The sequence below is a fragment of the Sinocyclocheilus rhinocerous genome, unplaced genomic scaffold (genome assembly GCF_001515625.1).
Source record: "Sinocyclocheilus rhinocerous isolate Xijiao unplaced genomic scaffold, SAMN03320098_v1.1 scaffold3000, whole genome shotgun sequence".
Classification (NCBI taxonomy): Eukaryota; Metazoa; Chordata; class Actinopteri; order Cypriniformes; family Cyprinidae; genus Sinocyclocheilus; species Sinocyclocheilus rhinocerous.
Window position 1 is genome coordinate 268134 of NW_015639757.1, and position 20476 is coordinate 288609.

Consider the following 20476-nt stretch of genomic DNA (forward strand, 5'->3'; position numbering starts at 1 on the left):
GAGGGCTCCTGTTCCCGAGTTTAGCCCAAGGAGGGCTCCTGTTCCCGAGTTTATCCCACCTAGGGCTCCTGTCCCCGAATTTATCCCAGCGAGGGCCCGTCCCAGAGTTTAGCCCAAGGAGGGCTCCAGTCCCTGAATCTAGTCCAGAGTGCACTCCTGTGGCCACGCCTCGAGAGTGCCCACCAGTGCCCGCTCCTCCAGAGCGCCCTCAGGACCCCGTTCCTGCCAAGACGCCTGTAAATCTCTCCAAGTATTTTTTTTTGGGGGGGGGGGGTAGTAGGGCTATCCGCCATGGCACCCCGAATGGCTATCACTCTGGAGGCCTGCCGTCCCGTGTCTGTCCTGAGGGACAATGCAGAGCGTCCACCCCCCCTCCCCGTTGGATGTTGTGTGGCGCGAGGACGCACCTTCCGGGAGGGGGGAGTAATGTCAGACTCTGTGCCATGTCTCATGTTGTGTTTTCCTCCCCCACGTGCTCCATGTTGATTATGCCCATATTTGGTTTTTCCTGTTCCTGTCCCTATTTAGTTCTATCAGTTCCAGCTGTGTTTAATTAATTATCTCGTTTGCCTCCTTTTACTTAAGCCCTGTGTGTCCCTGTCTCTAGCATCCGCTGTTATACAGTGGGTACGGAAAGTATTCAGACCCCCTTAAATTTTTCACTCTTTGTTATATTGCAGCTGTCAATATGGGGTGCTGTGTGTACATTAATGAGGAAAAAAAATTAACTTAAATGATTTTAGCAAATGGCTGCAATATAACAAAGAGTGAAAAATTTAAGGGGGTCTGAATACTTTCCGTACCCACTGTATGTCATTTTGTGTTATCAGTGATTCCCGTGTTCCCAGCTTTGTGTTCATTAAAGACTTTGGATTTTGCTTTATTCCTCGTCTCCTCGCTCCTTCGTTCCCGTGCTCCCAGTGTGAATTGTGACAGTCAGATACCATGTAATGTGTTTGTAACCTTGAGAGCAATAACAGTGTGAGGTGTGACAGAGCTCATACAGACATATCTGATAGGTCAGTTCACATTTTAATATATTTATATTATACTTATATATATTTATACTTACCAGTTCCCCAACAGCTAACCAAATAACAGGTTTTTACTTGATTTCTATTAAACGTCCAAAAATCTTAAGTGTATGACCAAGATGTTGCTTTATATGTGATATCTTTTATATGAATTTGATATGATTTTTTTTCTGAAATCCCAAGGGTATTCAAGGAGAATCCTCTGAATTTGATAGCTTTCTTTCTCTGTCTAATGCTTATTTCAAGCCTATTTTCTCAGCTCAGAATTATTCTCATCTAACCAATGAGGAATAATTTATTCCCTCGAAAGGAGATGTTAAAAACCCATTTCTGAGTGTGACTGAATTGTTCGCCTCAGTTTGCCTCCCACGGATTTCAGAATAGAGCTTAATTTTAATTCATTCCGTTTAAACTTGACAGTCAGCATGTGAACAGATGCTGCAAATGAAACTGCATGAGCTCTCGCTCGCCTCCTCAGCAGGGGACAACAGAGGGAGAGGAGACAGCAAGGACAGAAACTCAGATAGAGTACATAGATAAAGAAGGAGTGGACTGATAAAACCTGTGATACAGAAAAGGGGCTGAGATTCCATGAGAGGAAGAAGAAAGTGCATTTGAATTCAGCCTGTGTTTCTCCTGCATTACGAGCTCCACTAAGTGCTCTAGCATGCAGTGTAGCAACAGGGAGCGAGAGAAAACCGCAAACTACAGCAACAGAAAGGACACGAGGAGGTAACGCAGGTAATTAGGAGCGTACCTGGTGACATAGAGGGGAAAAAGAGACAGAAAGAGCCTGAATCCACAGGGGAGGGAGGCAGGGAGGAGTCGTGGAGGTAGAGAAAAGCAGAAACCGAACGAGGGAAGATCCGAACAAATAATTCCCACACACACCTGGAGCCAGTGGACTGTGAGCCTGTTGGTCTCGAGCATCAGTAGGACAGTAGGAGGATGTGAATCACTCACTTTGACTGACTGCATCCCATTCTTCACCGTTTGTGGAGGAATGTCTGCTTTTTATACGCTCTGTAAACCTATGGGCTGGACCTGAGGCTGTGTGGAACGGAGACTCTTATCTGCTGCTGATGCTGTTGTGTCTATCATCAGACTGATGTGATGGATCCAGGGATCCAGAGGCTGTGTGTCACAGAAAGAGTGATTTAGACTCTCTTCTTGGCTGCACCATCATCACGACACAAGCAGAAACCGGGGAGGAAAGACAGCAGACAGTGGACTCCAGCCTCCTCTGCCTGTGTGGACTGGAGACAAGGCAACCCAGACGCGGCTCACATCTGCATTCTGATTGGCCGAGGTGGGTGGGGACAAGCTGACGCAGAGAAAGTCAGGCAGGAATCATCACGACACCCTTGAATGTTCTCTTGATGTATTGCTGTGGTCTGGGACACTGGCGGAGAGAACAGTCCACCTATGTGAGTAACCGCAGCATGCTTAATGTGATTTCCCACTGTCAGTATGCTCTTGGTAGAAACCCACTGCATAAAAACATACCATTTTGAATAAAGGTTGCAAAATACACTCTGAGTAGAACTTGAAAGTGTGAAATAATGGTACGTGTTGTCATTCTAGGCCTCCTTAAAGTTTTCATTGAGTGTTTTTGTGTATGTTACCTTTCGTAATACAAAAAACAGGGATGAAATATATGTCATTAATAATGTCCAAACTGTTTTTTGCCTTCTGGACTTTTCTAATTTAAAAATGGCAACCTGTTCCCTCAGTAGCATTAAGTTAAGAGGTCAGAACTGAAAATATCCCACAATCCACCTACTACTACAATCGCCACCACCACAGTATCTCTTCGAGTACGTCATCATTCATAACATTTGACGTACGTGAACGTATTTTCAGCGTGAAGTCGACTCAAAGGTAGAAGGTGAATGAGAGTGTGTGTAAAGAAGAGAATGAGATACGCGTGAGTCACTGTGTGTGTCATGATGAATGCTTTACCTAAATCCCCCCAGAGCAGGCGGAAGGGGATCACAGTCACACCGAAGCACACTGAGCTCCAAAGCTGTCAAAGCAAACAGGTAGTAAATAGGCTTATCGTGCCTCAGACCGTATGCACTGTCAGGCAGCAGAACTCAAAGTACAAAGAAAGGCATTCTAACATGAAAGCGCCATCTCTTACTGTAACCGCTGCGTCAGATGTTTCCAAATCCTCAGAAATGTGCTGTCGGTATTTTCGGCACAGTTAGGAGTCAAGTTCACTGTTTTACGCCAAGAGTACTAGCTACATCATGTGACTATTGCAATGAAAAGATATTCCAGTACTAAGATATTATTATTGGAAATTGTAAAATTTCCAATTTCTTCAAATACCTTGTTTTGGAGTGTACATTAAGTTAAAATAAAATCTATTTCGTTTCTTAATGGGAGTTTCGTATTTACTGTGAAAAACCATGGGGGGAGGGGGGTTGCTATAGTAACGAATGCAACTTTCACGCGCATTTTGGACAGATAAACCAAACGGTGCACAATCCATTTCGGTATACCCTGAAAGAGCGCGGATTTCTAGCGTATTTTCTTGAACTTCTCATGTAATATCGTTTGACCCAAAATTACGGCCAAAATTACAATTTAAAATGCAATGAGTAAAACTCTCTACGAATTTGACGTGCGATGCCGTGTGTGACATGCGTAAAAAAGACGGATCACACGCACACACGTTTATTATGTATTTTCATAATTCATTACTGTTGGTCACTCTTTACGTCTGTGGGTTAAGTAAATATTTAACCAATGAAATGTATTTAAGAGCTTGTAACTAAACCTAACTCAATCTTGAATGAAGTACCAATGTTGTGCCGAGTTCTGGACCCCTGCCAGATTATGCACCCCTTCGTTGAAGTTGCTATCTGATTTTCTAATCCTAACCCTTCCCCCAACCAAACCCTAAACCTACCAGTACTAGGGGTGCATAATATGGCAGGTGTGCAGAATTCGGCACAACTCCTGTTGTCTCTGCTTGTTTGCAGTGCAATTTGCGGAGCTGAGTGTCTTAGTATTTGTCGTCGGCCATGACCACTACTAATTAGTCTTAAATACACTGCGCATAGCACTTCGCCATTAAAATCATGACATTTTGGCCAAATGACAAAAAAAAAACACAAACAAAAAAACGGAGCACCCACATATCTCCAATAAACTGCATAACATGTAGACTAAATTGATGAAAACGTAATGCGATGCGCTTACTGCCTCAGATGCGACCGTTCTAATGACAGACAAAACACAGCTGTCCGACATTCGCAGGTTAAAATCTCGTATTTCCATTTGAGCTTGATTTTGGTAAAATGTTAATAATAATATAATGACACATGCAAGTGTCTGACCATATATAAAGTCACAATATCAACTTTGACAACACAGTGTTGAATTATTATTATTTTTTAAATGCTTTTTCCATTTCCTGAAAAGCAGCGGTTTTGAACATGCTGATGTTTCCGCCCGAATGCCGCCCCATTTCCGCAGCGATTGTAAATTCTACTACATAACACATTTTTAACAAGCAGACTAATACATCATCATGATACACAGTCTCACTAGACTTTTAGCTATTATAGTTTTTCGAAAGACAAAAACTTTTAAACTATATTGGCAATGGCATCAAGTCAGCTGTCACTTTATTTTACCGCAAGGCTTATGGAAGCGCGAGGCCCTGTTCTCCAAGTAGGCACAGCCCTTGCGACAGCTCTGAGTATGCGTACTGTATACATACTTTATACAGCCTATTGCATTTAAATCCAGTTTTGTGTAAAAACTCTGGACACACTGATCATACTGAAAAGTGAAGTCAGGTCCATTGCATTGTCGGATGCAGTATTTACATACAAAAAAATTAGCATATTGTGTAGCTACTGTATACTGCAGCAATAAAAGTATCATTGTAGTATGCTGTTAAAATTAGCATTGAATGTCCTGTTCAATTCAGACATACATCACATGTATTGCAAGCAAGTTACACGATTTCGTGTTTACTTAAAGAATTATTTTATATTTTTATTAGAAAAGAATACAAAAGGGATTATGTGAGTTGCTTTTTTCCACAAACTCCAAAATCTATTTTTGTCTGCAGTACAGAACAAGGCAATGTGGGAGTTTTGTGTGATACTGATGTGTTGGATGGATTGAACTTTCATGTTAAGCCTCTGAAGTGCACTTGGGAGGTGCGGCCTGTTCCAATTCCCTGCCATGTGTTCTTGGTTTCTGTTGTGTATCTAATCCCCTAACATGGATTATACTGGAGTATTTGTGTAAAAGACTCAATTTAGATTTCATACAGGCTTACATGACATTTCTTGCGGACAAATTTATCACTTCACTTGTCAAAGACTTTCTGACTCAGTGGTGGCACTTAAGGGCCTGTGAACTTGATCAAAGGTTATACCTACTGAGATGTACATTTGTTTGTTTTTATATGTGATTTTTTTAGATGTGTATGATATTGTGAGGAAAAAACATATTTAATCAGTAAACGTTTCATGAAGCAATCATTAAATGGAAATGTATCACTTAGCAGCTTAACCTGACAAGATGAAGTATTAAGGATTTAATATGAGTGGAAGGGTTGGAAACATGGCCTAGTTTAGCTTCGACTTTAATGTTCTTCCAATTCAATGTTCAACTCTTGTTTTTCTTTGGCAGATATTGAACTTGAGTGAACTTGAATTATATTAAGTGTTTGTCTGGCTATTGGCAGTGGCTAATGGCAGATCACCCCTCTCTGTCATGATCCTGCCAGTATACTGGAGACAGGATGGCAGCAGATGAAGGACATGCCTCTGTTAATGCCAATTTCTGGCATTCAAATAAACCACATTATATAAATGAAAAGGTTGAGCAAACCCATTCTATTTTGTTTGATAAGCCAGCTTTCCTCTCTCTGAACAGCTTTTAGAGTTTGTGCCCGACTAACAGTTTTGATTTATGTGCACACATGACACCTTAACAACAGGCCCATGTATTTCATAACCCTTTGGAGCAGTGAGCATTTTATTGTTTTATGTGAGGAATCATGTGTCACATGAATGGCAAAACTGATAAAGAAGTTATTTTGACGAATGTGGGTAACCAAACAATTGCTGGTCCTCATTGACTTCCATAGTATGTGTTCAGCAGAGGAAAGAAATTCATACAGGTTTGGAACAACTTGAGGGTGACTAGATGATGAAAGAATTTTTATTTTTGTGTGAATAATCCTTTTAATGTAGGCACAGAAGTTTTAAGCTTCAGTAGGGGTGTTGATTTGATTTGGACACTGGGGATGTTGAAGAGTTAACCTTTTTAGCTTCCTCATTTGATTGATTGAATGATTGATTGATTTACAAAATGTTCTTTTGTGGTAGTTTACCTATCATCCACACAGTTAAAGTTGGTTGATAACACAACTGCAACTAATAGATAACAATTAGCCTACTTGTTTGAATAGAATATATGAGGTATTTTATATTATTTAAGGATCTGGAACCTATGGAAGCCCGTTTCCGCCACAGTTGAGAAAAAATATAATTCTGTAAGTAATAATAATGAGAAACTTTCTCAAAATTATGACTTAGTATCTCGTTATATTGAGAAACTTTCTCGTAATGACTTAGTTTCTCGTAATAATGAGAAACTTTCTCACAGTAGCCCAATCTCATATCGCTAGCACAAAGCGTAGTTGTTCGTTACCACGGCAACCGCTTGGTCTTCAGCGCATAAATATGTATGCATATCTATGCTTCAGCGTCCCACACCGCTTCTTGCAGGACATGTGAACGTGAAAAAATGCTTAATGTGGCTTAAAGTACAATGACAAATTCGGGATACAATATTACTGATCATGCATACAGGGAAGCATATGAGCCCAGATTTTGAACACAACATCCAACGTTGCAGGTTAAGCGTTTTCCTATAGAAAACCGTTATAGAAAATGCATAAGCGTTGCTGTTTTGTGTTGCATTCATATTTTGGGTCCACCTGAATGCCTGTATATACAATATGCATGATCATTAAGTTGTTTGCTGAATTTGGTTCACTCTGTCTTTGTACTTCAAGCCACGTTAAGCATTTTTCACGTTAAGCGTTTGTCCTGCAAGAAGCGGGACGCTGATGACCAAGCGGTTGCCGTGGTAACGAACAACGATGCTCTGTGCTTTTGAAATGAGATGGCTTACTGTATGAACATTGCATGTGATGCATGAAAGGGACAGCTAATAAAACTAATAAATCATCGAAATACACATCTATAAATTAAGTTTATATGTGTAATGGCTTTCATTTCTTCATAAAATGCCTGGATTTCTTAACTGAAATATTGGTCTGGAATGTTTGAAGCCATTATATTTTTTCTCAACTGTGGCGGAAACGGGCTTCCATAGGAACCCTATCCAGTTAACAGAATGTTCTACTTTAAAGTGCCATGGGAGGTCAAACTAACTTAACTTAACATTTACTTATACTGTTGTAAATATTTGTTTATTTATTATGAATTCTACAACAAAAATGTATTATTCAAATTTAGCACAGTATGTGAACGCCCTCTACTACAATATAACATGATAAAATATAAGGTGGCCGTGAGTAGTTTAAAAAGCCTTCTAATTAATGTTGTTTCAGGAGGATGTTTTTTTCCTTCATTCTTTTTATGCTATGTGGTTATAATATGTTTCTGTATAGCATTTTAAAGTAGTAGGCCTATAGATCTCAAATTTTATCATTGATGTCGCGTCATGTTGCGCAGATAATTGGTCCTAGTTGCCCATTTCGCACGGGAACTTAAGGCGTATTCTGAAGCTCCGAATGGATATGTTGGCCTAGTTTAATAAATTCTGTTAAATTCTGCGTGTTTCCGTTAAAGGGGTCATATGATGCTGCTAAAAAGAACATTATTTTGTGTATTTGGTGTAATGAAATGTGTTTATGCGGTTTAAAGTAAAAAAAAAAACATTATTTTCCACAGTAGGACTATACATTAAACTACGCTGTATTTCCATAGTTTTTTTCTATGTAAACATGCGCTAGAAAAACGCGTTTGACCGTTGTGCTTGTGTCTCGCCTATGACAAAGCTTTCTAAAATCGCAGCACTTTCAAAAAAATAAATAAATAAATAAAAATAAAAACACAGCATTCAAGTTTAAATAAGTTTTAAATAAGTTTAATTGCCCTGTGTTTCTCATTTTTAAAGGGAAAAGTTGTTCAGTATGAATCACCTCTCAGCAGATTTCTCGGAATGAGTATAACATCACAGAGAATATTTTGTCCATTATAGTTCAGATACGTGTTTCTTTTGTGGTCAATACAGTCTAGTATTACAGTCCAGTTTAGTATACAGTCTAGACCTTAATGCTGATGAAAACAAGTTTGTGAGGGACAGACTGGGCAGGTTTACCATTTAGGGGGCCCTAAGCAACATCAAGTCCTAAAGCCCATTCGATAGAAATGGCATTCAGGGAGACATAATGCACATTATGGACCTAGATCGCATAATTTTCACAATGCACAACTTTCAAATCTGTTTTATGGCATTTTTGCCTACTGAATTTTATTTTCCGGAAAAACATTTCATCAGCTGAACAATTGGTATGTTGTTTAAACAACAGTACAATCCATTGAACACACTGTTCTTCTGTCCTTCACAGCCTCCTTTTCATTCCTGTAAAAAAAAATCAATATGGTGCTACCCTAACTATAGGCCTATCATAGTTACAGAGAGAAGGTTAGTGTTAGTTGATGGTTATGGAAAGTAGGGCTGGTCCGAATACCATTTTTTTGAGCTTCGAAGCTTCGGCAGTAATCAACACCGAATATTCGAAGCTTCGAAGGGAGGGGGCTGAACATATTCTTCTCTCTAATAAAGGCAGGAATCTCTGTGTGTCTGTCTGTCTGTTTGCATTTTGAGAATAGGGTTGTGACGGTGAGGAAATTTTCCCACCGGTTAATCGACGTGTGACAACAGGGATAATACCGGTATCAACGTGCAGGGGCGTTCTCTCTTTTCCTCGCTTTCCTTTGCTTTTAAATAGCTTGTAAAAGCAGCGTGCGCATTTTACTTTCACTTTCAAATAGCGGCAATTCGGTGTAAAGCAATTGTTCGTTTTTAGTTCGTTTGAATTTTCCCTCTTTTCCTCGCTTTCCTTCGCTCTTAAATAGCTTAAAAGCCCTGTGCGCATTTTACTTTCACTTTCGAATTAGCGGCAATTCGCCTTCAATTGCTTGAATGCAACAACAAAATACAACGTCAAACTCACTTTAACATATATATAAAACATAGAACTTTTATTAACAAAACTAATAAAAACTCCATGCTAGGGCAGGCTATGCCTAATATAAAATAACAAATAACTTACATAAAGTTTAAATAAGTATACAAAACTGGAAATAAGTAAACATGTAGCCTATAATATATAACCAAATAAATAAGAAACATAGAACGTTTATTAGCAAAACGAATAAGAAAGCTTGGAGGCACGGCATACACCTTGATGTCAAATAAAGTAAATAAATTACACAAAGTTTAAATAAAGTAAAAATCAGCAAACACGGTGGAACCAATTAAATAAGAAACGAATGTTTTAAAAAAACTAAATCACCTTAGATAAACGGCAAAAGTCAACAGGCTTTTTATATTCCAAAATACTGCCAAACAGGCGCTTTTGCATTTCGTTTTGGAAACTAAATCATCCTCCATCGTCTGTCTCACCCCACTCTTCTTGTCAGTCAGCTCGACTCACTCTCCTCACTGGATAAATGAAATCAGATCTGTGATGCGACTGTCGTTCGGCACGCTGCATTGAGCATCCGCGTTCAGTTTTTAATTGTAGTGTCTGTTGTTCTTTTACTGAACTAAATTATTTTTATTACTATAAAAAATCAAAACGACGGTGGCTGGGCTACTGTAGGTTTCTTTATGACTGCCGTATTCTCAAGTATTTCCCAAGCAAATTAAGTGCACATTTTTATCATGTGTAAAATTACTGATTAACATGGCGGATAAAAGCAGCTCGTTTTTTTTACCACCAATATACTATAGGCGTACTACTTACAGATTTTTCAAACTTGATGTGCTGTTGTGGTAGGCCAGTTTCAAATCGCATATTTGACACACTGCCTTTGTCTTGTCCTCACTCAATTTAAAGTGCTCCCACACAGCTGAGGCATTTTTGTCTTCTCTTCCAGATGAACTGAATCATGATGCTCATGACGTTCACTAATGGGTGATTCATATTCAAGCGCGAATGAGAACCGTTTCGCAGGGGATGCCAGGTGTTGGGGAAAAAAAAAAAAAAAGAATATTCGAATCTCAAAATTGAAAATAAAATGCCAACCCACTGAACGAATATTCGAATAATCGAATATTTTGGTCCAGCCCTAATGGAAAGCATGCTGTTTTGCAGTATTCAGTGCTTTGACCTATTCCAGAGGCAGGACAGAGAGTGTTTGAACAGTGCTGGAGGATTATGAGCATTGCTCATCCTGTTTTAGAGAGACATACAATCTGTCTAACAACACTGGGCAGGACATGCCCTGTGCTCCACCTTATTCTTTATACCCTTTTAAATCTCCTTTCCCAGCTGTTGGGTGGGCAGGATTTGCCACTCTTGAGTTCCTGCCTCCAGCATTATGGGGCGGAGCATCATCCAGATGTTACGTTGCATATTCATGTAGTATTTTAATGCATTGCCAGTCAGAGGGGCTGAGAAGGAAGAAAATGATAGAGACAAGAAGACCAAACTTTGTGTTTTTCGTCATGTTCTGGTCATGCCAGGTTCTGTACTCATCATGTAGGTGGTGGCTGATGGCCACTGTGTATCATATCAAATCCTAACTTCAGTGGGACCAGACATCAGCATTAATGGACCACAGATCTCAGAGGTGAACTTGGAACTTGAGGGCATCAGTCACCGATTCTCCTTGTCCTCTTTGCAGAAATGCCCAGAACTCTTAAGAGTAAAAACGTCTCTTGGGTGAGTACTGTCTAAAACTGTAAACCCTGAGGTACATTATATGTGTGTGTCTATCTAACTTGTCATTCAAAGTTTCAAAATTCAAAATTTCATTTGGACGTTTGGCTTTAGATGAACTTTAGGTTGCACAAAGCTCTCTATTGACAGTTGTAGTTTGTGAGGGCCAGATTGTGATTAGAATGATATGACTTGTTTAAAAAGGTCATCATTAGCATATAAAGATGGCAGAATATCATATGCTACAACATTAGCCGTTATGTGTGATATAATTTAGCTTGACATTATTAGCACAGTGATCTTGCAAAAGTGGTTTGAGGTTTGAAACAGCACAAAATGCAGCTCAGCTAGACTAAAATTGCTCCATAGTCCCTGAAGACCCTACAAGTTTGATTTATAATGCCATATTCAAACAGATGTGCAGGGAAAGATGCTTTCATGCCCAGACGCATTTCAAACAGGCATAATGAGTGACCTGAATGCTGTTAAGAACAGGGATTACTGAGAGAGAAAAAACTCTCCCAGAAACACAAATTAAGCTCTTCTGGAGTAATGTAAGCAGACAATCAGCTATCCAACATTTAAGGTACAAAAAAGGCAAATATTCACATTGGTTGAGAATTCAGAAATTCATTAAAGGGGTCATAGGATGCCCATTTTCCACAAGTTGATATGATTCTTTAGGATCTTAATGAAAAATCTGTAACATAGTTTGGTTAAAATTTCTCAATGGTAGTGTAAAACACACCTTTTTTACCCTGTCAAAAACAGCTCTTTTCAGATCAAGCCGTTTTTGTAGCATTTTCCTTTAAATGTTAATGAGCTCTGCTGACCCCGCCCCTCTCTTCCTAGCTATTACAAAACATTATACTCACTTTTTCTGTAGGTGAAGCTGGATCATGAATGATTCACGCGAACATAGACGCATTTATGTAGATCGGGGGGGCGCATTCCCTTCAGAAACAATGTAATCTACTGCGAGTTCAGCGGCTCAGATGTCGGGAGTAAATGACGACTGCTATGTTCATTATTAATCCAACAACAGAACACCTCAATCGAGGGTGGATTTTTATCATTATAGGGTGGTTGTGTACACACACTGCCAACATACATTTCAGTTCAAACAACTTGTAAAAGTGCATGTAGCATCCTATGACCCCTTTAAAGTTAGCAATAACCTAATTGAATCCCTCAGAAAGTTCATATGATTCACCCAGTTCTATATGACTTACTTTCTTCTGTGGAACACAAAAGAAGATCTTTTTATTTTATTGTATGTTTTATTTTAGTCCCCACTGACTTTCATTGTATGGAAACAGTTAAAACATTCTTAAAAATTTTTTATTTTAAGAAAGAAGATAATCAGTTTGGTATGACGTGCGAGGGTGAGTAAATAATGACATTTAAATTATTATTTTAAAAGACATAATGAATTTTTTAATTTTTTTATAAACTGTCACTTTAAGAACTGAGGAGCATTGGAGTTTAAATTTGCAATCTCCCACTGAAAGGCTGATCATTTCTGGTGTGATTGTAAGGTCAGACAGATGTTTGTCTTCCAGCTGGATGTGTTTGTGTGTGTGTGTGTGTGTGTGTGTTTGTGTGTGTGTGGCTGAATGGACCAGAGGAGAGAGGTGCTGAGGCCGGAACTCCAGCAGTGTGTGTCTGCCTCGTTGTGTCCTTCTGAGTAGTGTATTACTGAGCATGGCTTTACACTGCACACACCCCTCTATAAGAAGCTTATAGATTCACTGTGTGTGTGTGTGTGTGTGTGTGTGTGTGAAAAGCGTAATCCCAACTGCATGTGCTTTCACATGCATATTAGTGCATGTTCATTCTCATGAGCATGAATATATGTTTGTGTGTAATATTTATGTATTTTTAAATGTGCAGTTCTATAAAATAATTTTATAAACAGACGAAGAGCTGTGTCGTGATGTGGAATGCGTTATGTCTAGGGCTAATGCAATCTATACTTAGACAATGCAGCAGACATTTTTATGGTCAACGTATGCTCCACGGAAATGTGGCTGACATAAAGTGTCTCACGCTGATTTGTCACCTAGTAATTTAGTAAGTGCATCTGTGTACTCATGGAATGATCATGACTGCTTGTGTTAATGTGGGTTGATGACATTTAAAAGTGAAATTTTTTTTTTTTTTTAAATATTGTATTGTTCATACTCTTGGCTACTCAGAAAATTACATAATTGGGATTTTTGTATTGTTTACTAGTCCATAAAAATTTAAGTCTAAAGAAATGAAAGGAAATATGATTTACTAATTTCCGCTGAGTAGCATTTAACATTCATTTTTATTAACCAAATTATAATCAAAAGACAATTCTTTTGACAGACGGCATTATTTATGGGTTATTATATTGAGATATTTATAAGTATTTAATGCCTAATATATTTGAAAAATATGCATCTAAACAGAAGACAAATAAATATAAAGATAGTATCCAAAACTATTCAGAATGATCCAAATATATTGTCTATGCCAAAAGAACAATAATTGAAAGCACAGTATTTGGTATCTTGTATTTATGTTTCTACTTTCTCACTTTTTTCCTGCAAGGTCTGTGTTAGTTCATTCCCATTCTTTCTGCATTTGACAACTTTATAGCATCTGTCACATACTGAAATAAGAGACTGAATTAAGAATTATTACACTGGTTGAGAGAGTGTGAAATGTAAATTTACAAGGCCTTATACTGTATGTATAAAAAAATCACGCAAATAAACATGCAAATTTGCAAATCAAATTATATTTTTCTATGTAGCAAATTTTCTATGTAGCAACTAGGTCAATAAATGGTTTACTTGAAATCAAGTACACACCATATAAGTATTCTGAGCTCAAAATATGTAATTTAAAAGTGTACTGAAATTCAAAGCAAACTCTACTCTTATGTAACCTGTAACCTGTTGTAACCTGTTGTTAGTGTATTACCCAACTCACTGCATATATAGGTACTGGATTTTAAGAATCTTACGTTTTTACTTAAGTTTTTTAGAAGAGTTTTTACTTAGTCTTCTACTTCCAAAGCAACTTTGAAGAGAAATCCACATACTAAAATACATAGTATTTCTCATAGGATCACAATCGCTCACTCTCAGGTGTACACCTTTAATACTCTGTCATCTGATTAGTGCCATATATAGGTAATCTAGAAAGATGTAGTAGTCTTTAGTGGGTTACAGTGTTGGTCTTTAGTAATTATAGTTGACTGTATATATTAACAATGTAAGTCTATAATATTTCCTCATTTAGTAGAGGTTCTCGAGACTGTTCTGATAGGGTTGCGGTCAACAGGGAAAATAATAGTGCAGTTAGGACAGCAAAATAAATAGACTTACTTTTATATATTTATATAACACTTTTTATAATGGAGGAGACATCACTTCCTATAACTTCTGTTGTTGATATCAAATGCTATGTGTCCAGTCAAAACTATGTTATTTTGATGCAAATTCACCTGCCACTTGGTAATATGGCTAATGCTAATATAATATTTGGCCAAGTGTTTGCTCCATGTGTGAGGCTGGTGAATCATGCTCCTGCTGTTGTTTATGCATTTAAAATGTCAAATTTTCTGTCATGTTTTGTTGTGTTTATAATTTGCATGTTATTCAGCCTATGCTGTCTGATCTGATCTGAAAATGTCTGATTTTAAGAACATTTTGTGACTTTTGTACCATAAAAGGTTAGTTCCAGTCAAATCTCATTGGTTAAGTGGTGTCTGAGAGTGCTGAGAGTCCAGAGCAATGGGCCATTTCTGCAGGCATTTCACCAGTAGGTGGTGACAAGTGACTGTCAAAATTTGACTGATTCAATCAGGAATGGTCGGAATAGCTTGCTTACTATTTCTGTAATAGTATTATATGTCATAAATAATAAAAGTAGTATTCTAGTATGCTATTTTGAATTCAGGCGCTGCCTTTATGACTGAGTCATTGAATCATTTACTCAAACGATTTATGGTTCATTCAAGAATGCCAGTAAAGTGAGACGCAAAACAGTTAATTAGTTTGTGAAAATGTCATCACTAATATAGTAAAATATGCTGAAAAGCAACTTGAGAGGATATTTGAAGCAGTCCCCACTCCCCACTATTTGAAATGCTCATAAATTTCAACTCTTGCTTAATTTTAAATCTACTGATAGGCCTGTGAGGTTTAAGTTTAGTTGTAAAGTTACAATTGGGTGTTGGAAAACATCATTATCTCCATATAAAACATTATCTCTATGAGATGTCCTAATATATACGATATACCGAATTCCAGTTTTGCTAATCGCACAGGTTTGCAGCTCATGCTTGGAGCAACAGATGCCACGCTGTGGAATAAAGCCCTTCAGAGCGGGGGAGGGTGGAGGAGTAGTGTGGCAAACTCCACTCACAGCGAGAGCTGCTCATACTGCTCGTGTATCCACTCATGGAGAGACTTTCGGTCCTCATCGTTTGCGACACCTATCAGAGAAACCCGAGGCTCACGACTTTATGATTTTCACCACACAAAACATGCCGTAAAACCTGCTTAGGGCTCATCTGACAAAGTTGGCTGGCTGTCCTGGGACAGAACAGATTAAAGGGGATAGTACATGGATATTTCTCAGTCGCTGGTCAATCTCGGCTGTGAGAGCATAAAATTTACCTCTACTTAAGCTGTTAATCGTGGAGAAACGAAAAGAAAAGAGAGCAAGTGGGCATGCCACCCAAGAAAAAGGTAAAATGTGTTGTGTGTTTGCGAGTGTGAGGGAGTGATGATGAGGTAGACATGAGAGTGCCATTCGAGGAGAGTGCCATCTGTTGCTTTCAGCTGTAATCCATGTGAGCTTGAGCTGCTATGCATCATTGCTTTTATATACCATAGACAATACAATGTGTGTGCACCAGTACTGGGGTAAAGAGTGCTTTGCCTATGCTGGATGTTTTCTATGTCAAAAGTAAAGTTATCTTGAAATTTAACCTCCACGTGACAGGTTGCACAATCAATGTGATGCTGAAAGTGATGGAATTGTGCAGAGCAGTGTTATGAACATAATCCTTTTCCAATTGTCAGGATTACAAAACTCAGCTGTTTCTCAAATGATCTCTAAATATAGAACAGGTGTGGGGTTTGTATTTTGTGTGAGTGTGTTTTTTTTTTTTTTTACTGTGGTTGTCTGTACTGTACTGACCAGTAGAAATATCTAAACATCATTAAATAAAGTTTTAAAATTAAAATTGTATAAAATAAAAATAATTGTTTTCAGAGTTCATGTTAAATCTAGTTTATTTTTCATACCCTAGTTGGAAAGTTCATGTTAAATTCAATTATTTTCCATACCACAATTAGCAAAAAACAAACAAACAAAAAACTCAAGGGGGCATGAGAAAAATAAACTTATAAAAAAAAATTTTTTCAGAACCCAGTTCCTAATGTTTCATTTAATTTTGTTTGACATCTTGTTTTATGCATATTTAGATATTTTAACTAGAAAACAAAATCGATTTTAAAAAAAATAGAAAAACAGTGACTTTTGTCTGCTGGAAAAACAAAACATTTAGTTTCAACGTCCTTTTTGTAGCTGCAGGGCGTTGAGGACGTGTGAAACTCTAGTCTCTATCTGCAGTGTTGTCCATTGGACAGGACGAGTTTGCATTTGTCTCTTTCTCTCCAAATCCTGGATTGACGCATGCCATCTTAACCTCTTTACAGAGAAGCAATCATGACCAGGAGGCAACAGTGAGAAAGAGAGACGTAATGTGCATGAGTGTCTCTCCCATAGGTCTCATAGTGTGTTTTGTTTCAGTACAGAATGGGCCGGATCTGTACCTTTTCTATACATTGCCTTAACTGGCACAATGTTTGGTTGATATAAAAATACAGGTTGGTGTTGGTGCTATGCAGTGTGTTTTTATGGGGAAACACTAAAATCATCTCTAAAAACTGATCAATGTTATAAACACTCCTTATCATTTAACCATAGCAACCACATAGTTAATCTGGCAGAGCGTTTATTGTATTATGATATAAAGTGGAGATGTGCCACTTCTACATAGTATTACAGAATTATAAAACTGATAAAAAATTGTTCAGTGTACTATATTGCATGTTTATCTATCTGCTTCAAGATGATAGCCTTACTTACAAATTACAAGCATGTCATTACTTTATAGTGTACAAACAGTAACATTTGGCATAGCCTTGAATACAGAGTGGTTGAATACCTGGGTGACCTGCCAGAGCTCATTTAGCATCAGTCAGGAAATCTTAATCTTAGTCTTAATTAGATTAGGAGGCAGTTGCAAATAAAGTGTGCTGCTCCACTATCCACAATTTGTCCTCCGTTTTGTCCACTCAGAGCTCAGGAAAATGTCCTGGCCTCTCAGAAAATTAGTATTCTCTGTCACCCATATATTCACCTGAGACCAAAACTGAACATAGCCTTCAGTCTGCTTAATTAATTAAAATCTAAAATTTTATATTAAACTTTATATTTAAGCATGTAGTGTTACTGTCTGATGTCATTGTCCAGAAAGAAAAAAATCCCTACATTTCCGGCTCCTGCTGTACTTAGTGTTAAAGTAAAAGGTGCTGACTCACTAAATGGATCTGACCCAAATCTCATGACATGTTCTGTGGTGCGGTAGCAGGAGTCACACAGGTTGCAGTAGGTGGATGTTGGAGTAAAGCCCAGGACTCAAACCATAATAGCACTGGACTAAAAAATCCACTAGTGTAATACTGTGACTTACTTGTGTCTATTAATCCTAATTATTTCAAAAAGTACACATTACACTGAGTTGTTGTTTCTTTTAAAAGCATTTTTTTTTAAAAATCAATTTTAAGTATGAATACACTATATTGTAGTTTAATGGGAAATCTAGATTTTAAGTCATACACCTCATGTGAAATTTACTGCATAGCCAGCACATTTTCTTTTCTTGAGGTTTCCATAGCAACGTCTGTTCTTGCCTCAATTCCTTACAGCTTTTAATGCAGACACACACACAGTTCTCTATTGTATTGATAACAACTGATAAAATCTTTTTTCCTCACTTGTATTTCGTAATGTCATCAATCTGAATTACCCTTATAGTAATCAAATTTGATATTAAACACTGGGCACCTGAGAAAATACAAAGAACAAAGTTTCTAAATCATGATTATAATTTTTAGAATTACCCATATTGGCCCTGCGATAAACTAATTATGGAACGTTTTGAATATACAGGTCTTCCTGGTGTCAAGTGAGTACATGATTCCACTGTAACAATATCCTACTGCAGCAGAGTGATGATGATATAGGTATGTTTTGCTGCTGTAGGACCTGAACAACTTGCAACATTCCAGACACTTCTTAAAGAGATTGTCCGACCATCTGTGCATGAGCTGAAGCCTAATTGGGTGATGGAGCAGGACAATGATCCAAAACAGAATCAGATCCACATCTGAACCGCTCAGAAGAATTAAAATGAACATTTTGGAGCAGCCTAGTGAAAGTCCTGACTTGAATCCAGTAGAGATGACGTGGAAGGACCTGATGAGTATAGTTCAGTTTTGCAGAGCAGTTTGTGCAAAGATATTGCTTAATTCATATTCAGTTTATATGGACAATTCATACTTTTTTCTCGCAATTCCTTCCTAGTTTACATCTCACAATTGAGACTTTTTTTCACAGAATTCTGAGTTTAGTTCTAACAATTTTATTTTTTTTTCTGCCATAGTTTAAAAAATAAAGATAATTGCGGCTTTCTAACTCATAAATCAGACTTGTTTTTCTCACAATTGCAAATACAAATCTCAATTCCAAGTTTTCTTCTGAGAGTTGTGAGCTGATAACTCAGGATTCTAAGGAAAAATGTCTAAATTGTGAGCTGTAAACTCAGAATTGCAAAAAAAAACTCTGTATTGGGAGAGAAAAAGTCTCAATCACCTTTTTTTAATTTTTCAGGTTCAGGTAATTATTTTTTCACTCCAAGAGCAAAATTAAATAATGCATTACGATGACACATTAAAATAATGCAGTGTGTCTTTACTCAGGTTCCCTTTGTGCAATATTACATCTTGTTTTGATTTATTTGCAACCATTTAGTTCTCCAAAGAGGAATATCATGAAATACTTTTTCACACCACTGTAGGTCAAATCTAATGTCACTCACTTTGTGGTTTGTTAAATGGATTTGCACTAGTAAGTCAATCCCAGTGGTAATGTACCTATGAATATGAAGGAACACTGAAGTACTATGAATACAATGGAGAGACTTCACTCTTCAATACATCTAAGAATGAGAATATAAATGATCCAGAGCATTTTGGTGAGAATGGCATTGGTTACTAATTCAGGAGCATTTTGTACTGCTCTCTCTGTGACATTGACTTGGAGGAGAGGCAGCACTGAGTGAACAGATGTCTATGGCAGACATGAGTAAACAAAAGTGAGCACCTCTACATGACTGTGCCTATGGGAAAAGCCCCCTCCACTCCCCACCCTCCAATTATCCTGGCCTCCTCTATTTCCTCATTTTATTCTTTCCTTTTCTCAATCTCGTTTCACCACCTTCTCTGCTAATTAGCCTAATTTCTTTCAACACGTACTATGTTATGTTTGCTGCATGGCCTTGAGTCAGTTTATCCAATGGGTGCTGCGTTAAGCCTGTTTATATTAAAGGGGTCATATGATGTTGCTAAAAAGAACATTATTTTGTGTATTTGGTGTAATGAAATGTGTTTATGCGGTTTAAGGTTCAAAAAACACATTATTTTCCACATACTGTTCATTATTGTTTCTCCTCTATGCCCCGCCTTTCTGAAACGCGTCGATTTTTACAAAGCTCATCGTTCTGAAAAGCGAGGTGTGCTCTGATTGGCCAACTATCCAGTGCGTTGTGATTGATTGAATACCTCAAGCGTGTGACGGAAATGTTACGCCCCGTACCATACTGTGATGCCTTGACCCGGCTGGAGCGACGAGGCAAAAACATTAAAACCCATTATAAACTAGGCATTTGTTGCATCCAGTGGGGACATAATTACGGATTATAATTACCTATACTGTCTTTTTACGCGGAAACAGTCCTCCATAAAATGCCTGCACAAATCTGAATATTTGGGTTGAACTGTTCTGGAACAGAGAACTTAACCACTTATTTCTAATCGTGTCCTCTTTTGGAAGGCCAAACAAAGTAGTTTCGCTTTCACAACAAAACACACAGCGTCACACACGGTGGGCTTGAGTGAGCGGATGCCAGTGGGCTTGAGAACGGTGGCGGAGCCGGCGGATTCGACAAAGGAGCGGGCTTGCGGCAACCACATGTGGCGACCCCGGGCTGGACTCCGCTTCATCCATGTCCGCGCTGACGGCTAAGGCTTACAGTGCTGCTGGACAGGCTGCTTCAGCCCTCCACGCCATGGCCCTCCTGCAAGTCCACCAGGCCAAGGCGTTGAAGCAGTTGCACGAGGGTGGTGCTGACCCAGGTGTGCTGCAGGAACTG

At 38.3% G+C, this 20476-nt stretch overlaps 1 protein-coding gene across 4 annotated transcripts in view; it reads left to right on the forward strand.

Moving 5' to 3' along the window:
• Positions 1-2411: 2411 nt before the first annotated feature.
• The window catches only part of LOC107751551 (voltage-dependent L-type calcium channel subunit beta-3-like), a 36649-nt gene continuing 18584 nt past the window's right edge, over positions 2412-20476 (forward strand). For 2 of the 4 annotated variants that reach the window (XM_016567289.1, XM_016567290.1), the window contains exon 1: positions 2412-2461. In XM_016567289.1, coding sequence (XP_016422775.1) covers positions 2414-2461 — 48 coding nt within the window. In that variant the 5' untranslated portion in view covers positions 2412-2413. Of the gene's footprint in view, positions 2462-10728; positions 10996-15359; positions 15723-20476 lie in introns of those variants that run through there. The other 2 variants (XM_016567291.1, XM_016567292.1) reach the window with 2 other exon arrangements.